We start from the raw sequence: 20,139 nt of genomic DNA on the forward strand, positions 1-20,139 counted from the left end.
ATGGCTTTTATCACTCATACAAAGTTAATTCAGACTGCAGACAAATTCTTTTACGATTTAAAAAGTTTGTTCATTTTTTTTTAAAGGTTATTTGTTACCTATAACTTACCTATGTCAACAATATACTTAAAAATATATAGAGGAAAATCAAATTTTAAATTATCAACAAACTTAAGAATAGTCAGCAATACTATACTGGCGTTAATGTTATACGCTTCATTGGTTAAATAATACTTAGTCTTTCTGTAAATTTGCATTAACAATGGCGCGCGTGCTTTGCGAAATAAAAAAAGTTTTGTAAGATATTGATTGTGGAATTAATGAATTTTTATTCTTTTTATGTTATATAGATTTAGGTAAGTTGCTATCTACGTAATAAAAAAAATTAATGAATAATTAATTTTATAATAAGAAATCATAATATTCAATCGCACATTGTCATGAAGTAAACGACGAAAATTTTGAACATTGAAGTGATTTTTTAAAATTTTTATTCTTATCGGTATTATACATTATTACCTATTCTTTCATTGTAAAGTGATTTATTTATTCTTTTAAATTTCTTTTACCAAACTATTACACTATTACTTCTTCACATGAATGTACAGAAATCTATTTAGAGTACTTTGTAAGCGTTGAGATATTTCATTTTTGCACAAAAACGGCGCGTCGTTTGGAAAAAGGGTAGATTTTTTTGTCACAATTTGAACGAGGAATTCTAAAATGATTTTTTTTGAAATATCTCAGTGGCGTACTAATTTTTTATTTAGACCATTACCCGTATGCGCGCCAATGATGGATATAAAATGCTTGCTTTTATATCAAAGAATGCGCAATAATTTTAGAGCAATAAATAAATCGTCAGTTTGTTAGCAAGATTTCATCACCTCGTTTCTCGGAAATGCGTTTATAGAACAAACTATTATTATTTTTTCATATAGAATTACTCATTAAAGTTTGTCGCACTTATTTAGAAACACCCTGCACCCTTTCTAAGGATTTCCACAGTTTTCAATGTATTCCTTCACTCAACCGTTTTCTCCAGTTCTTTCTGTTTTTCCAGTCCCCTTCCCGCAGATTTCTTCTTTCCATTGCTTCGTCCACTTCGTCTCTGAAAGATCTTCGGGGTCTGCCTCTCTTTCGTCTTCCTAACGGGTTCCGCTCTGTTATTCTGTTTATCCAACGATTTTTGTTTACTCTTCTCAGTGCCAATACCAGGTTAATTGCGTCTGTTATATCTAGTCTATCATATCTGAGTTCATCCCCATTATTTCCTTAATCTCCTTTTGTGACTCTGCAGCTTCGCCTTAGGAATTCTATCTCTATTACTCTTATTGTGTTTTTGGTTTTCTTATTTATTTATACAATTTTCACACCCATAAGTCAGCATACTTCTTGTCATAGAAGTTTAATTTTCGAAGAGACACTTCGATGTCTTTCTTCCATTGCTTCCCATAGCCTTAGGTATATAGCCTTCCCAAGGGAAAAAATAAGGGTGTACAAGCTCGTGTTTGCAAGGAATATCCTCGTGCTTTTTTTATACCATGTTGATGCCACTCCCTTATTGGAGATGCAGATTGTGTGCAAAATCAACATCTTTTTTGGTATTGTACAACGTTTATACACATTTTTTTTTCTGTTTGTTGACAATTTGCATTTCTCTTTATCTTTTGTTTCGCTCCTTCTTCGCTTGAACTTCAAATGCGCTCGTTATGCCATGCCTTATGTTGCATCAGTTATAATTATTTATGTATATAAAATATTTTTCTTCATAATGAAATTTTAATTTTTTGTGTGAAAGGGCGCCAAATTCTGTTTTTCCCGGGGGCTCTCAAAACCTTAGAATGGGTCCTGTCTGAATTTATCTTCAAGATAAGATGTTTTTGAGTTTTTTAATTATTTTTATAAGTTTATGATCTTTACTTGTACGACTTAAGCCTTCTTCACTTAAAACATGGTCAGTCCATGCCATTTTCAGATTTCGGCGGAATATCTACCTGTCAAAGATTTTCAGACGTCCAATTGTCAGCGTCCAGGCTTCCATGTCGTTTAGTAGAATTCGGTGGATATAGATTTTATCGTGCGATATAATAGAGTTAGATCAAGATCTAGTTTAGTTAAACTTTGTTTCATTTTTAGAAATGCGTTTCTGGCCTGTTAAATTCTACGTTTCACTTTTTGTTGATAGCCCAAGGCCTCAATTATCCAACATTTCAGAGAGTTCAGCAGATTTTGTACTTCTTGTTCCTTTCCGCTAACTAATACCATGTCGGATGGTATGACAGTTCTTCCATTGACTTTAATACCTTCTTGTGCCTCAGCCACAGTTCTGAAAAATATATCTGAGTAGAAGTTGAATAATAATGGCGAAAGTATACAATCTTGTCTAACTCCTTTTAGAATTTTATGGTCTCATTTTCTCTTATCGTTCTAATAAATGAATTTTGGTTCCATTGCAGTTCACGTATTATGTGATTCATTGTGATCGATGTTCCTTTTTTTTTTTTGTAAATATTCTATAGTTTTTCGTGCTTGAATTTATCAAAGGCATTACCAATCAGGGCCGGCGATAACGGGCTTGCAAGGGATGACTGCGGGTAGCACTATTTGGGGGACGCCAACATGACCTTTTATTCTGCTGGTGTTATACTTCTTCTTCTTCGTCTTCTTCTTCTTCTTCTTCTTATTTTTGTGTAGACATGACTGTCTGTTATTAAAAACATTAAAAAGCATTAAAAACATTGAAGCTTTTGAGATGTGGTGTTACCGTAGAATGCTACGTGTATCTTGGGTGGACCACGTGACGAATGCCGAAATTTTACGTCGGATCGGAAAAGGATGTGAAGTTGTACTTACTGTTAAAAGAAGAAAGCTTGAATACTTTGGCCATGTTATGAGAGGTGACAAATACTCGCTGCTGAGACTGATCATTCAGGGTAAAATCAGGGGTAAGAGAAGTATCGGTAGGCGCAGAATATCTTGGTTAAGAAATCTGAGGGAATGGTTCGGCTGCAGTTCCATCGACCTATTTAGGGCAGCCGCCAGTAAAATAAGAATAGCTGTGATGATTTCCAACCTCCGATAGGAGACGGACTTGAAGAAGAAGAAAAAGACTGTCTGTTTTTTCAATGTGCCTCTAGTAAGTTGTCGTTCCATCGTTTTCGTGGTCTTCTCACTGATCGTCTTCCTATTTGGGAACCGTCTCTCGCTGTCCTGACTACCCTATTTGTTGTCATTCGGCTTATGTGGTCATTCAATTCTATTCTTCTGTTTCTTATCCAGTTATTGATGTTATACACCTTGCATCTCCGTCGTATATCTGTACTTCTAGCTCTTTTGCTTAGAGTCTCACCATCGATCTTTCGAAGGGTTTTCATCTCTGCTGTTTCGTGCAATCTTTTTGACCTCTCTGTGTCGGGTCGTGTTTCTGCCGCGTATGTCATTATTGGTCTGATGACTGTTTTGTAAATTCTGCTTTTCATTTCTTTTCCGATATTTTATTTCTCCATATTGTGTCATTCAGGCAACCTGCGACTCTGTTTGCTCTATTCACTTGATCTTCCACTTCTGTTTCGAGCCTTCCGAAGCTAGATAGTGTAATGCCTAAATATTTAGACTTCATTACTTGTTCTATTATCTGACCTTCCAGCTCCAATTTACATCTTATTGGATCTGCTGTTATAACCATGGATTTTGTTTTTTTTTTTTGAGGAAATTAACGTGTTCAATTTTCTGGCGATTATGTTAAATATGGCTGGTGTATTCTGTATAACTGGTGTTATACAAAATACTATTTTAAAAAAACCGATTGACACCTTTGTGCTAGTTTTGCAGGCAGGCACCTTATACCCTAGCGCCGGGAATGATTGTCGTAATGTCTGAAACACAAATATGCAAATTTTTTGTCGTGACATTTTTGCATGAACACAATGCAACTAAACAAGAACTCTCAGGTTCCCATACCGTTCCTTAAACGAAATATCTGCTTCACACTTTTTGTAAATAATTTCGTGCTATGGATTATTTTCAGAAATAAATTTAACAGATCGATATGAGACTTATCAATCGAAAATCGTTATATTTTTTAAGATTGCTAGATTTAGAGAGGGTACAAAAATAGATGTCGGCCAATCTTAATGTCAGTTAGTGCAGCCGATATGTGAAACAATTGTGCATTTAATGATAGAAGTATATAATTTGGACCACATATACTGCACATATAAAGGTTTAAATTTAGATATGAGGCCATCCAGATTTCGCCTTTTACAAAAATGGCGGGGATTCAAAATGGCGAATATACATTGTGACTAATAGCACGATAACTTTTGAACGAGACGTCAGATTTCAACCAAATTTGTTATATAGTTTTTTTTTGATGTGTAAGATCGAGGTCTTGAACCTAATAATCGGTTTACCAGAAGTTGTGTTTTTCCTGGTTTTTATGTAAAAATATGCTGTTTTTTTTTCAATTCTTTCACCCTGTACGTATTAATTTTTCAAAAAGCTAATGCCGCCATTTAAAAGAGCGTAAACATATCTTTTAGGAAATATTTTTAACTTTTTAGTTATGTTAATTACCATTTATTAACTGCAAAACGTATCTTCACATTTACCTATATTAACCCGGTCTAAATAGACATTTCAAATAACAAAAATTGCCGGAGAGCCAAATTTTGGTGGAGAGCTAGGGTATACCATAACAAATAAAGATTAAAAAGTCCCCATCGATCCCATGTGTGCGTCAAAAGTTATTAGGGGTCAAAAGTCAAAATTTGAGATTTTTTGGATTTTTTTCGAAAACGGTAAGTTTTATCAAAAAAAACCTTAAACCAAAGTTGTAGATCTTAAAATTCTCTACAAAAATAGTCCTTACTATTTTTTTCCTAAGAGTTGCCATTCCTGAGATATCGCGATTCAAAGAGTCACATTATACATGATATGCACACTGCACACGTTTCCACACCACCTGTGAGGTAGTGTACTCGGCGCGTTTTTTTACCGTGGTTTCCCCTGTAGGCCTACTCCACTAACTGTTTTGACAATTTTAGGATAATTTAAGGAAACAATACCGGTTAAGTTCTAGATATTACCTTATTATTGATATTGATTATTGATATTGCTATTGATTATTAGGTTAACTATTGTTTTGATTTCTTTAGATATTTTAATCAGATTCATATTCTTGAAAGTCTACTTCAACAGTCAAGTCTTCTTCGATTTCATCTTCTTCCTCTTCCTCTTGCTGGATGTTCAAAAATTGTTCAAATGTGACTTAGTTATTGGTCTCTTCATTAAAATCACAGTCCTCTGTTGTACTAAACTGGACATTTGAGCAAGACTGACCTTGGCAGTTGGTACATACTAGAGAACACAGCAACCCGACTTTTTTACATCCACATTTGGCACTACAACCTTTTTTGCAATTGCAAAAAATAGTGTTAAGGAGTTTTTCTGGAGCAGGTGGGAGTAAGGTTTTAATCGGTTCCAGAGTATTATCTATTAATTTCCAACCCCAGTCTTCTGGATTCAGTTCATTGCCTAGCCATGTTTGAACTTGATAATATACTCGATACAAATGTTGAAAAGCAGATGCTGATGTTGGAGGAAGACATGATAGTTGTACTTGTTTCTTGTTTCGCGTATTTTTTACGAAAGTTAAGTATCGGTATTTATCAAGACAAATAATTTTTTTTGGAGCTCCATAAACCGCAAGAAGGAAGCTGAAAGAAAGCTGAAATGTTAACTGACAAATTAACAGCTGCGAATATTGAAGTGAAACAAGCTAAAAATGAGGCAGATGTCCTTATAATTGAGACAGCAATTGAAAAATTTAAGGCAACAACACAACAATTGTAGTTGGTGAAGGTGTTGATTTGTTGGTACTGATTACTGCAAGGACTCCAGTAGATAAAGTTATTTATTTTCTGAAACCTGGAAGGGCTCAACAGCGAACAGAGATATATTCTTCGAATAGTTTATCGGCTTATCCCAGATGCCAAAAGTACATTTTATTTTTACATGCGATAACCGGCTGCGACACTACGTCCGCAATGTACAGAAGGGGCAAAACGTCAGTACTTAAATTATTCGAAAAAAAAAAAAGATTTGACTGACTGCTGTAAAGTTTTTACAGAACTTGATTCTACACCGCAAACAATAATTACGGAAGGAATTCGCTTTCTTCTTGCGGTTTATGGAGCTCCAAAAAACATTATTTGTCTTGATAAATACCGATACTTAACTTTTGTAAAAAATACGCGAAACAAGAAACAAGTACAACTATCATGTCTTCCTCCAACATCAGCATCTGCTTTTCAACATTTGTATCGAGCATATTATCAAAGTCAAACATGGCTAGGCAATGAACTGAATTCAGAAGACTGGGGTTGGAAATTAATATATAATACTTTAGAACCGATTAAAACCTTACTCCCACCTGCTCCATAAAAACTCCTTAACACTATTTTTTGCAATTGGAAAAAAGGTTGTAGTGCCAAATGTGGATGTAAAAAAGTTGGGTTGCTGTGTTCTCTAATGTGTACCAACTTCCAAGGTCAGTCTTGCTCAAATGTCCAGTTTAGTACAACAGAGGAAGACTCCTGTGATTTTAATGAAGAGACCAATGAATCAGTCACATTTGAACAATTTTTGAACATCCAACAAGAGGAAGAGGAAGAAGATGAAATCGAAGAAGACTTGACTGTTGAAGTAGACTTTCAAGAATATGAATCTGATTAAAATATCTAAAGAAATCAAAACAATAGTTAACCTAATAATCAATAGCAATATCAATAATCAATATCAATAATAAGGTAATATCTAGAACTTGACCGGTATTGTTTCCTTAAATTATCCTAAAATTGTCAAAACAGTTAGTGGGGTAGGCCTACAGGGGAAACCACGGTAAAAAACGCGCCGAGTACACTACCTCACAGGTGGTGTGGAAACGTGTGCATATCATGTATAATGTGACACTTTGAATCGCGATATCTCAGGAATGGCAACTCTTAGGAAAAAAATAGTAAGGACTATTTTTGTACAGAATTTTAAGATCTACAACTTTGGTTTAAGGTTTTTTTTGATAAAACTTACCGTTTTCGAAAAAAATCCAAAAAATCTCAAATTTTGACCTTTGACCCCGAATAACTTTTGACGCACACATGGGATCGATGGGGACTTTTTAAACTTTATTTGTTATGGTATACCCTAGCTCTCCACCAAAATTTGGCTCTACGGCAATTTTTGTTATTTGCCAAGCATTTTGATGTCTAAGTTGACCGGATTATATACTGCAGATTCGTGCAAATATTATAAGAATTACTGTGCATTTAATGGTAGAAGCATATAATTTGGACCACATATACTACACATATAAAGGTTCAAATTTAGATACGAGGCCATCTCAGTTTTTGTTCCTTTTACAAAAATTGCGGGCATTCAAAATGGCGACTATACATATGTAACTAATAGCACGATAACTTTTGGACGATACGTCAGATTTCAACCAAATTTGGTATATAGGTTCTTTTTTTTTATGAATAATATCGAGGTGTTGAACCGGAAGAATCGGTTTACCAGAATTTGTGGTTTTACTGTTTTTTTTTTATGTAATAATATGTTATAAATTTTTCAAAAAGGTAATGAAATTGAAAAGAGTGTAAATATATTTATAAGGAAATATTTTAAGCTTTTCAGTTGTGTTAATTACCATTTAATAAATGCATAACGTATGTTCACATGTACCTATGGGCGGCAGATTCATTTCGAATACCCACCATTTTTGTAAAATACTAAATCTGAGATGGCCTCATATCTAAATTTGAATTTTTGTGTGTGTAGTATGTGTGGTCCAAATTATATGCTTCTACCATTAAATGCACAATATTTCTTATATTATTATTTGCACGAATCTGCCGCACATAGGTACATACATGTGAAAATACGTTATGCATGTATTAAATGGTAATTAATATAACGAGTTCAAGATATTACCTAAAGAATATTTTTACGCTCTTTTCAACGCCGGTATCACCTTTTTGAAAAATTAATGTATACAGGGTGAAAGAATTGAAAAAGAAACAACATATTTTTACATTCCGATTCTTCCGGTTCAAGACCTCGATGTTACTCATCAAAAAAAGAACCTATATACCAAATTTGGTTAAAATCTGACATCTCGTTCAAAAGTTATCGTGCTATTAGTCACGTATGTATAGTCGCCATTTTGAATGCCCGCCATTTTTGTAAAAGGAACAATAACTGAGATGGCCTCGTATCTAAATTTGAACCTCTACATGTGTAGTATATGTGGTCCAAACTATATGCTTCTACCATTAAATGCACAATAATTCTTATAATAATTGCACGAATCTGCAGCATATAGGTACATGTGAAGATACGTTTTGCACTTAATAAATGGTAATTAACATAACTAAAAAGTTAAAAATATTTCCTAAAAAATATTTTTACGCTCTTTTTAATGGCCGTATTAACTATTTGAAAAATTAATACATACAGGGTGAAATAATTAAAAAAAACAATATACTTTTTCATAAAAACCAGGAAAAATACAACTTCTGGTAAACTGATTCTTTCGGTTCTAGACCTCGATCTTATACATCAAAAAAATTACCTATATACCAAATTTGGTTAAAATCTGAAGTCTGAGTCTCGTTCAAAAGTTATCGTGCTATTAGTCATATATGTATAGTCGCCATTTTGAATCCCCTCCATTTTTGTAAAAAGCAAAATCTGAGATGGCCTCCTATCTAAATTTGAATATTTATATGTGTAGTATACGTGGTCCAAATTATATGCTTCTATCATTAAATGCACAATGTTTATCATATTTGCAGGGATCTGCCGCACCAAGTCAAAATTTTATATATTAATATATTATTAAAGATTTTTACAAAAAGTTTTCGTCTTCTCAGAGCCTTACAATTTTACTGTGAATATTACCTTGACCAGGTGCTTTTCCAGTTTTCATGTTTTTCAACGCGTATTTTATTGTTGATGTTAGAATGGGTAAATTGCTATCAATAAATAAACGTCTTGTTGTTTAGGTGTTTCCATTCGTCGTTTATTTCTTCTACTGTTTCCATGGCCCTATCATTCATGATTGATCATTATTTATGATGGTCATGATCATATCATTCATGCCACACTATCTATTATTATTTATATTTCCAGTTAGTTCCTTTACTGTTTTCAAAAATTTTGAAAAAAATTGAAAACGTTAAATTATCTATGTCTGTCTGTCCGTCTGTAAATACAACTCCTCCATCATTAGAGCAAATAGAAGGACACGTAAGGTGTCGAATGAAAGTTTATAACCCAAGGACAGTATTAAAGGTGAGAAATTTGGCCCAGACTTCCGGTGTTAGAGTTAAAACAGTAAGTACTGTTTTAAAGTCGCCGAAATAGTACAAGCGATATATTATTCGACGCACCTTAACAAGATGAAAACAAATATGTGTTTGCGGTTTTAGCCTCTCTCTCCGTCTGTCTCTCTGTCCGCGAATATATCTTGTTATATATACTTATAATGTGTTGTTCTTCTGGTTATCCATTTACATTTTTTTTATCTCATTTTTTAAACAATTTAAAAATTGAGGCCGCAAATTATAGATATATCAGAAACAAAAATTAAGTATTTTATTTCTACAGGTCTAGAATTTTTAGTCTAGGTACAGTTACGAAGATTAGTAAGATACATAAATTCAGAAATATTTTAATATGATTTTTAAGCAACATTTTCAAGTCTTTGTTACATTATTTTGTCTCAAATAGAGTCTTTTTTGTTCAACAGCGATGGTATCCATGTTAGACCAAAGTGTCGGAACAGTCATCAGTGCTCTTAGGGATAAGAGGATGTTAGATAATTCCGTAATTCTATTCATGTCCGATAATGGGGCTCAACCTAGAGGACTTCACGCTAATCATGGTTCAAATTATCCATTTAGAGGGGTATGTATACACATTTCACACATAAGAATACTATACTCAATTTGGAAATCCATGATAGTACAGTTTGGACAGCAGAAAATATTTAGATTTTATATGGGACTGCTCAAAACAAAAAAATTGTAAACATCTGTGTCTTTGTGTCTCAATTTTTTACAAGTACCTATTTATAAAAATAATATTATAACCATTTTTACAAACTTCGAATTCAGTATATAATATGTTACAGTTCAAGTTGATTATCCAGTTGGAGTTGACTTTTGCTAGTTCGAGTCGACTCAAACGGCTGGTTTTAGTAAAAGTTGATTATAAATATAAAATGAAGATTTTTATTCAACATTTACTAGTAAAAGTAAACTCCAACTAGTTAAAGTATACTCTTCACAATCAGTGGCGGCTCGTGATTTTTTCAATAGGGGAGGCTATACCTAACTGTAAATTATCTAGACAAATTTGTACTAGCAAAAAAAAATCCACCAAAAAAATCTAATTTAAGGCCCCATTTTTTTGACCATTTTTTATTTACATTTTATAATATCATCATAATTCATAATTATTTCATAATATCATATCATTTTAAAAATAGTTAGTATAATTGTTAAAGTGTATTACCAAAGTTTGTGTCGTTTATTTGTTAACAATTCTATCTCTGTAGGTAGATATGCATATCAAAATAAATACAGATTTGAAGTTTTGCAGTCTATACAGGTTGAAGGTTTACATTGTTTAAGATACTCAACTGAATTTTTTTAATTCTAAAAGCGGCTTACTCTGCGAATGCAAAAACACGGTAAATTACCGATATTTTGATTTGCATTACAGATATCGGAGAAAGTTATTTAAACAAGTTGTTCCAAATATTATTCTAATCCCACATACCAAATTTCATCACAAAATTCGCACTTTTAGTTTTTCATTATTTGTAGTCAGGGTCCTAAAATCCGCAGAGGAGGCTGCTGGCCGAAAAATCTCACTTGCCCGATCTCCGGGCAGCGTGTGCGTTAAGCGATGTGCAGCTCTAAGGGCCAATTTCTCATATCGAGTTCAACTCCAGTTTAACCTGAACTTCTAGTAAACGTCAGTTTAAAGTCAAAATCGTCTTTCTCAATTCGCTCGCACGTTCAACCGATGGCAGTTTAAACTTGAACGATGCTTGAACGGTGGAATTCGGCCGTTCAAAGATTTCAGAACTCAGTTCAGATGATTTCATGGACTACGCATGCGTTGTATTAACACGAAACGCTGTCATAATATAAATATATCCTATTTTATTATATTAAGCCTAACGATAAACGATAACATTATTTTTGTTTTTATAATATTTATTTATACAGTCGAACCCGCTTATTGGAATAGCCTTCGTGCCAAGCAAAAGTATTCTTATAACCGGGATATTCTATTAACCGATCATTGGTGGCTAGTAGAAACGTTTCGGGACCTCAAATTCCTATTCCTTAAAGTGGGATATTCCTATAACAGGTATTCTATTAAGCGGGTTCGACTAATTATTAAAATTACTATTTGACTATAAATACTTAAATTTACCTTTATTCAAAAACAGCATAAAAAAGGTAGTTCAAAATGGCGACAGTTTTTTACCTTTTGCCATCTATTGGCATTTCTCGAAAGCTGCAGAACGAGCGCTGACATGAACGTGCAATGAGAAACGCATTCCGAACAAAACCGAAGATCAGCGGTGAACCTGGTTCAACTGAACCATAGATTACCGCAGGTATGAGAAATCGACCCTAAGGGTCGATTTCTTATACCTGCGTTAATCTATGGTTCAGTTGAACCGGGTTCACGGGTGATCTCCGGTTCTGTTTGGAATGCATTTCTCATTGCGCGTTCATGTCAGTGCTCGTTCTACAGCTTTCGAGAAATGCCAATAGATGGCAAAAGGTAAAAACTGTCGCCATTTTGAACTACCTTTTTTATGCTGTTTTTGAATAAAGTTAAATTTAAGTATTTATAGTCAAATAGTCATTTTAATAATTATAAATAAATATTATAAAAACACAAATAATGTTATCGTTTATCGTTAGGCTTAATATAATAAAATAGGATATATTTACATTATGACAGCGTTTTGTGTTAATACAACGCATGCGTAGTTCATGAAATCATTTGAACTGAGTTCTGAAATCTTTGAACGGCCGAATTCCACCGTTCAAGCATCGTTCAAGTTTAAACTGCCATCGGTTGAACGGGAATTGAGAAAGACGATTTTGACTTTAAACTGACGTTTACTAGAAGTTCAGGTTAAACTGGAGTTGAACTCGATATGAGAAATTGGCCCTAAGGAGACCGGGTCTCCTTAAACCATTCTTAAACGCTGCTGGGCTACGCGGAGCATTAGTGAGTGAGATTTTCCGGCCAGCAGCCTCCTCTGCGATTTTAGGATCCCGACTACAAATAATGAAAAAACTAAAAGTGCGAATTTTGTGCTGAAATTTAGTATGTGGGGTTAGAATATTATTTGGAACAACTTGTTCAAATAACTTTTTGCGATATCTCTAACGCTAAGCAAAGTAAATAAAACAGTGTAGCGTGTGTAAAAAATTTATGGGAAGGCTAAGCCTCCCTTGCCTCCTCTGACCAGCCGCCACTGTTCCCAATGCCATTTAGTAAAAGTTGATTCACACAAACAACCGATTCTAGAAATTAAATGTTACTGTATATTATGTTCAAATCGTGATATTTATAGTCCAGGCTGTATCGTCGCCCCCGTTAGGTAAATTATTCCAGTTCGATTTTTTTGCACAAACTTACTCAAAAAGAGGTCCTTATAACGAATCCACAGGGTGACAGGTGGTACCGTAAGCGAAAAATCGTTTATACAATTTTTTTTTAAACAAATTCACAAAAAAATTCACTTCGGACATTTTTTTACATCACTAATTTGGGTCATTCGGAGCAGAAGAGGTCTTTTGTGATTTTTCTGTAAAATTTATTGTTCTCGAGTTATACGCGATTTAAAATTTGAAAAATGCGAAAATCGCCATTTTCAAGGCTTAATAACTCAGTTAAATATTATTATTATGAAAGTCAGAAAGTCACCAAATCAAATTTTAACGACCCCCCTACAAGGTACTGAAGAAATATTTGTCATTATTGTATTACTAAGCTGTTATTTTTAATTATTAACAATGAGCGCTAGGAGCATATTGACGCGACTGTCAATGTGAGTGCGACTGAGATGCACCATTGGACGGTCGGAATGGAGGATCTTACTCGCACTCACATTGACGGCCGCCTCAATACGCTTTTAGGGTACTCATGAACCCATGAACCCTTTATTCTTCAAGAATATCGATGTAATAATATTATTGCTAAACAGGTAAGTGTCACTATGTATCGCGTGTAACAATGCTAGTGTGTTTTTTCCTCAAAGTTTGGAACACCCTGTGGAATATTCTAGCGTATATAAAATATTTAAATTAAAACTCAACTGTAGCCTTAGGCTTTTTTAACATTTTGCTTTTTGATTCATTCGCTTACGTGGTATAATAAGAAAGTTAGGTATTTTAACAACTGGCCATGTTATTCATCAATACAGGATGTTTCTAAATAAGTGCGACAAACTTTAAGGGGTATTTCTGCATGAAAAAATAATGACCGTTTGCTTTATAAACATAATGTCCACAAATGTTTACATTTACGAACTGACGATTTATTTATTGCTCTAAAACCGGTTGAGATATGCTAATGAAATTTGGTAGGTTTTAAGAAGTAGTTATTGCGCATTTTTTGACAAACAATTAAGAATTTTATGTTCACCATTGGCGTGCATACGGGATGTATATAAAATGTTTATACCCGTATGCACGCCAATGGTGAATATAAAATTCTTAATTGTATGTAAAAAAATGCGCAATAACTACCTCTTAAAACCTACCAAATTTCATTTGCATATCTCAACCAGTTTTAAAGCAATAAATAAATCGTCAGTTTGTAAGAAACAATTTAACATCCCGTATCTCGGAAACAAATCATTTGTTGACATATGTTTATAAGGAAAGCAGTCATTATTTTTTCATGCAGAATTACTCTTTAAAGTTTGTCGCACTTATTTAGAAACATCCTGTATTGATGAATAACATTGCTAGTTGTTAAAGTACCTAACTTTTTTATTATGCAACATAAGCGAATGAATTCAAAAAGAAAATGTTAAAAAGGCCTAAGGCTACAGTTGAGTTGCGGTACACAATGACACTTTCCTCTTTAGCATCGATATTCTTGAAGAATAAAGCTATAATGGAAAGAATCACTTGTAACACCTGTTTTCAAAGCCGGTAATCAAAAACAAGTCGACAATTACCGTCCTATATCAGTCATTAATAGTTTTTCGAAATTTTTTGAACAATCTCTCAAAAAGAGACTAATTACATTCTTTGATAAATATAAAATTATAACCGAAAGGCAATTTGGATTTGTGAAAAAAGCTAACACAGAGAAAGCTATAATCGATCTTGTTGATCAAACAGTACAATGTCTAGAAGAATCAAATAAACGTCTAGCAATTTTTCTGGATCTCGCTAAAGCTTTTGATACTATATCACATGAGATTCTTCTAAACAAATTATATAAAAATGGGGTAAGAGGTATAGCTTTAAATCTTATTAGTAATTATTTATCTCAAAGAACACAAAAAGTTAAAATAGGTAATTGTATTAGCTCAACTAAAGAGATTACTGTTGGGGTACACCAAGGAACAGTACTAGGTCCGATTCTATTTATACTGTACATTAATAGTATAACCGAAATTCATGGGTTTTCAGGGCGAATTTTATGCTATATTGATGACACAGTCTTAGTATTTAAAGATTCAACATGGGACCGCGTATGTAAAACAGCTGAATCTGGCATAAGTAAGATACAGTTATGGCTTAACCACAATCTGCTCAGTCTGAATATAAAAAAAACTAAATTTATTACTTTTTCTCCCACTATGTCTGATCAGCCAACTAATATTATTTTAAAAATTCATAGTTCAGATTGCAACAGTGTGCAGGCATGTCCATGTCCCTCTTTAGAAAAAACTAAATCTATTAAATATTTAGGAGTTATAATTGATCAGCATCTGAGATGGCGTGAGCATGTGGCACACGTTGCAAAAATAATTAGATCCTTAATGCCTAAATTTTACTTATTAAGAGACATTCTCTCAAAAAAAACCTTGAGTATCCTATATAACTCTTGGATTGAATCTATAATACGATATTGTATTGTTGTTTGGGGTGGTACATTTAGTAATACCTTACATATTTTACAGACCGCTCAAAATACACTTCTTAAAATAATATTTAAAAAAAGTAAACTTTTTTCCACATCACTTTTATATAAAGAGCTAAAACAAATGAGTGTCCGATCTATTTATATACAGCAATCATTAATTTGGGTATTTTCCAATTCAAGTAAGTTAAAAATAAATCAACATCAAAAGTATACAAGGACAACTCAACAACTTTTGGTTAAAGTACCATTTTTCAGCAAGACAATTACAAAACGATCACTATTTTATTATGGTCCAACTCTATTTAATTTATTGGTCCAACTCTATTTTTAAAAATATGATATTAACTAAAACCATTGAATTCAACATTTTCTAAAAATTAATTTTCTAGCCAAACTGTCTTCTAGTAAATATAGTTGCGCCATGCCGATTAGGTCTTCTCTCCTCTCACTTTCAATTGTATTTTGTCAATCATAGAGTATGTAAATTATACCAGCCACAAGTACTTACTGTTTAAAATTGTACAATTGGATTGTACACCTTCAGGGATTAAGGTTACAATACAGGTATTAAGTTGCCTAGTGTGCTTTTTCCCTGAAGTGAGTGCATTATATTAAATATAATATTATTGTTAATTACAATGTACAAAATTCTTCTTTGGAAATAAAATTGAATTGAATTGAATTGACTACAGCTGTTTCGGCAAAGTGCTTGAGAAAGGCACTTTGCCGAAACAGCTGTAGTAATAACATAGTTGTAATAAATTTTGTGGAAGTATAGATAATATACTAGAAAAATCACTCAAATCAGACAACAGGTTTAGGAAATACGAGACATCAAATATATCCCATTTTTAAGGTGGTGCGTTAATTTTGATGCTTAGTGTAGAAAAATTATTCAATAAGAATATTATACCTTTTTACCGATTAATAAAGATATTGTTGTTATTGACTCATTTTGTAGTAGACGAAGAGCAGGTGAGTGAGAAGTGCGAGTCTCCATTTAAGAGCCGAATATTAGTTATATTATGTATATTTAATTATATCGGTTTTATAGCGTTCTACGCCTTTCCGTTCCTAATCGCCACTCCTTTCTATTGTGGCAGTATTCCTCTCTTAGATTTCTTTCAGACATCGCCTTGGAGATGCCCTTTATCCATGTAGTTGCTGGTCTTCCTCGTTTTCGTTTTTCTGTGGGGGTCCATTCTTATTTGGGGATTCTCCTTTCGTCCATTCGTCTTACGTGTCCGTACCAAACTAGCTGTTGTCTTTCGATGTCATCTATGATTGTTCTTTCTATTTCCATTTGTTGTCTAATGTCGTCGTTTCTTATGTGTTCTAGTCTAGATCTTCTTGCTGACCTTCTCCAAAAATCCATCTCAGTGGCTAGTAATTTATCTTTGTACTTGTTGGTAAATTGCCAGACTTCAGCTCCATAGGTTAACACTGGTTTTAATATTGTGTTGTAAATTCGTTTTTTACTTTTTGTCCTTATATTTTTTTGCCACAGTACCGAATTCAGAGCTCTTATCAACTGTTTTCCCTTTACTATCCTTTCTTTAATATTTTGTTCGTTTCGTCCTGTACTAGTTAGTTTGTTTTTCCAGATATATGTATTCATTGCAGCTTGTAATTGTCTCCTGTTCCAGGTTCAGGTTCTCCGTTTCTTCCCGTCCTACGCATATTAGTTCAGTGGGGTTAAATTCGCCATAAAAAGGTTGTAATCATAAGACCTTAACTCAAGTTCTTTTGCTACTTCATCTACTTCTTCCTAGCTGGCCTTACAACTCGGCGTGAGTCTTCGCCGTAATTTTTATATTCTACGAACCCTCCATATTCTACGAACTTGCGCTTCCACACTTAACATCGTTGTGCCCCAATCCTAGTAAACATCAACTTCAACATCATCCTTTCATATTTTTCTGGGACGGCCTACTGATCTTCTACCGTCTGGTCGTTCAAAAACACTGTTTTTATCACTCTGTCTTGCTCTTACCACTTGACCTGCCATCTTATCCAGTCAAATACCGGCAGCTTATGTATTTCCCGCTGACGTAGAGTCCAGGTTTCACCTCTATTGTAACAACTTGGCGAATAATTGACATGTAGAACTCTAATTTAGATTGCCTTTTTAGCAGCTTAGTAGATCTTCATAATGTTGATAGGGAATGTAATGTTCTGTTCACCGCAGCTTTCCTTGCTGGGACCTTTTCTTTTACATGGTTTGGCCATCTGTGATTATCGCCCTCAGATATTTAATCTCTTTTACTACTTAGAAGTTATGGGTATTAATAATAACTATTACATAATAGTAAATAACTGTTATGTTCTGCCTAATTTTTGGTCTTGAATTTTTGGTTACGAGACTTCTCTTTATTTATTAGAAGACCCAGACTCCCTGTTTCCCCCTCGAGTTGTGAAAATGCCTCTCTTACTTCTCTTGTAGAACGAGCAACTGCATTTAGATGATCAACATAGGCCAACAATAGTTTTAATCCTCGATTCGCAAATCCCCCTGTCAGTTCAGACGATATTTTATTTATTGCGTGTTCTAAGAAAATTATTAGGAGAGCAAGACTAGCATGAGCAGGATTTTCCAAACTTAGTTGAATACTACTTAAGAACCGCAAAACACCTCAATCCTTAAGGAGCAAAGTGCTCAACCAGTGCATCCTTCTTATCATGAGATGTCAAACCTGGACCCTAACCAAGGCAAATATTAATGAACTAGCCACAACAGAAAGAGCAATGAAAAGGGCAATGTAAGGTATACAACTGTCTGATAAAAAGAGAAACAACTGAGTAAGATCAAAAACATAAGTCGAGGGCATAATAACAAAAGTTGCCAAACTTACAAGGAGCTTCGTAGGCTACACTGCTAGACAAAATTACCAACGTTACGAAAGTAAACGAGCGAGAGGAAGCCCACAGATGAGATTTGTTGATGATATTAAAAGAGTAGCTGAAACAATTGGAAATATGTTGCTCAGGATAGAGACGGATGGAAGGAGTTGGGAGAGGCCAGAGTTGGTCCAAACGTGTACGAGGGAAGACTAAGAAGAAGAAGAAAAGGCATATTCTAAGGCCACATTGAATAGCATCGATGATAAGGGGTATCCTTGTCTAAGTCCTGATGTTATGCTAAATGGCATCGATGTTCTGTTTCCTATCTTTATCAGTGCATACGAGCGAGTCTGTCACGCACATATGAGTTAGTTAGTTCATCTACAGGAGTGTTTTTCAAAAAGTTGAGGTTCTTAAAACACAATTTTGGTAGGAAGGATGTGCTTGTTTGTTTTTCAAAAGTTTATCAAATTGTGGTGCTATTTTTGAATGGTTAATAATCAAATCATTTTCAAATTGCAGTCTATTTCTCTTTTTAGTTTTAATGTCTACTGTTGAAGAAAATGTCAGTTCACACAAGTATGAAGTGGAGAATTGCACTAATAATTTAAGAGCTTCCCTTGCCAACGCGGGATATTGGTGTTTTATTTTTATCCAAAGTACGTCGACACTTTGCGAATAAAATTCCATTTTAAGCATGCCATCAACAGCTAAATCTAAAAGACATTCTTTCATTTTTTTGGTGATATTAGCCAGATCTATTGATTTGTCCAAAATTGTCCATTTGACCAAAATAGTTTAAAATCCATCTACGCCCATTGTCAGCTTCGGCGTACAAGTCTGGAAAGTAAGTCAAAAGTTGCTCTTGTAGATTATGCAAGCTCTGAATGATGCAAGGAATGTGAGCAAATACTGCAAAACTTTGGTTTGAATCTTCTGAACACATGGAAAAGACAAACATTATGTTTTGCAGAGAGATTGACCACAAACAAAGTTTTGCGTGAGATGCCTTTACTTCATCTTCATCTGTTAATATATTCTCTTCTCTTCCTTGATGGTTCTTGTTCAAATTGTTAAGGTGGCTAAAAAGATCTGCTAAAATGCTAATTTCAACAATAAATAGGGTCAGAAAAACGATAAGTATATTTAGATTTTGTATCTTGCATGAAGATTAACAATTCAGCTCACAATACCTGACCTCTATGTGATAAAGGAGATTTTAATGAAGCGAGCCCATATCTTCAAAAACGATTCTGAAAAGCCCGGTTTGCAAAGCTTTACCTTTGGCCAGGATATGTTTGGCATTGTCGTTTTTATTTTGCAATAAGTCCGCTATTTTTTCCAATCAATATTGTAGTCGCAAGTGTTTTCTAAAAACATATCGTACAAACACTGAACAGTAGTGTTTGCAGAAAGTGCTTTGCAAAATAAGATTTCTTCCATGATACCATTGATACTGTCATCTGCTTCAAAGCGCACAAATACTACAAACTGTGCACAGTCGGAAACATGTGTAGATTCGTCAAACTGCAAAGCAAAATGTTGGCCGTTCTTTAATTGTTGACCCCCGTGAATAAAAGTTAAATGTACCCAAATAGGAAAAAATTATTACCTAACGTATGTAGTTTTTAATTAATTTATTTCTTTGGCATTCTATGACACCAGAGGGTCGCCAAAATATTTCAACCTGTAAAGGGGTCGCGAGATCAAAAAGATTGAAAAACACTGATCTACAGCATACTTATTAAATTTGGGTGAATTTAACTTGGTACGTAAATAAAAAAATGTTTGTGCGTATTTCTTCTTCTACCTTTATGTCTTTGCTTATTGGACATACCTATAGTCCATTCTTTCACGGTTTTGCTCTAAATTTTAAAGAACCGCTCGGTTTGACATTATATTTGGCATACGTATAGCTTACATGTCAAAGAAAAAAAGTGATATTGTGCCGATGTGTGCTTTTGCCCCGGGGGTGACTTTCACCCCCTATTGGGGGTGAAAAAATATATGTCCAAAATAAGCCCGGAAATGGGTAAACTGACTAATTTTAAGTAACTTTTGTTCTACAGAGCTTTTTCGCCAAGTCAACACTTT

The 20,139-nt window shown here is 34.0% G+C and overlaps 1 protein-coding gene across 1 annotated transcript in view; it reads left to right on the forward strand.

The window, feature by feature from the left end:
* LOC114325917 (arylsulfatase B-like) overlaps positions 1-20,139 on the forward strand; it is a 100,113-nt gene that overhangs the window by 46,684 nt on the left and 33,290 nt on the right. The window contains exon 5 of the mRNA XM_028274068.2: positions 9,812-9,969. Within this exon, the coding sequence (XP_028129869.1) occupies positions 9,812-9,969 (158 nt within the window). The remainder of the gene's footprint in view (positions 1-9,811; positions 9,970-20,139) is intronic.

This window comes from Diabrotica virgifera, chromosome 4, assembly GCF_917563875.1.
Source record: "Diabrotica virgifera virgifera chromosome 4, PGI_DIABVI_V3a".
In the NCBI taxonomy this organism is placed as follows: Eukaryota; Metazoa; Arthropoda; class Insecta; order Coleoptera; family Chrysomelidae; genus Diabrotica; species Diabrotica virgifera.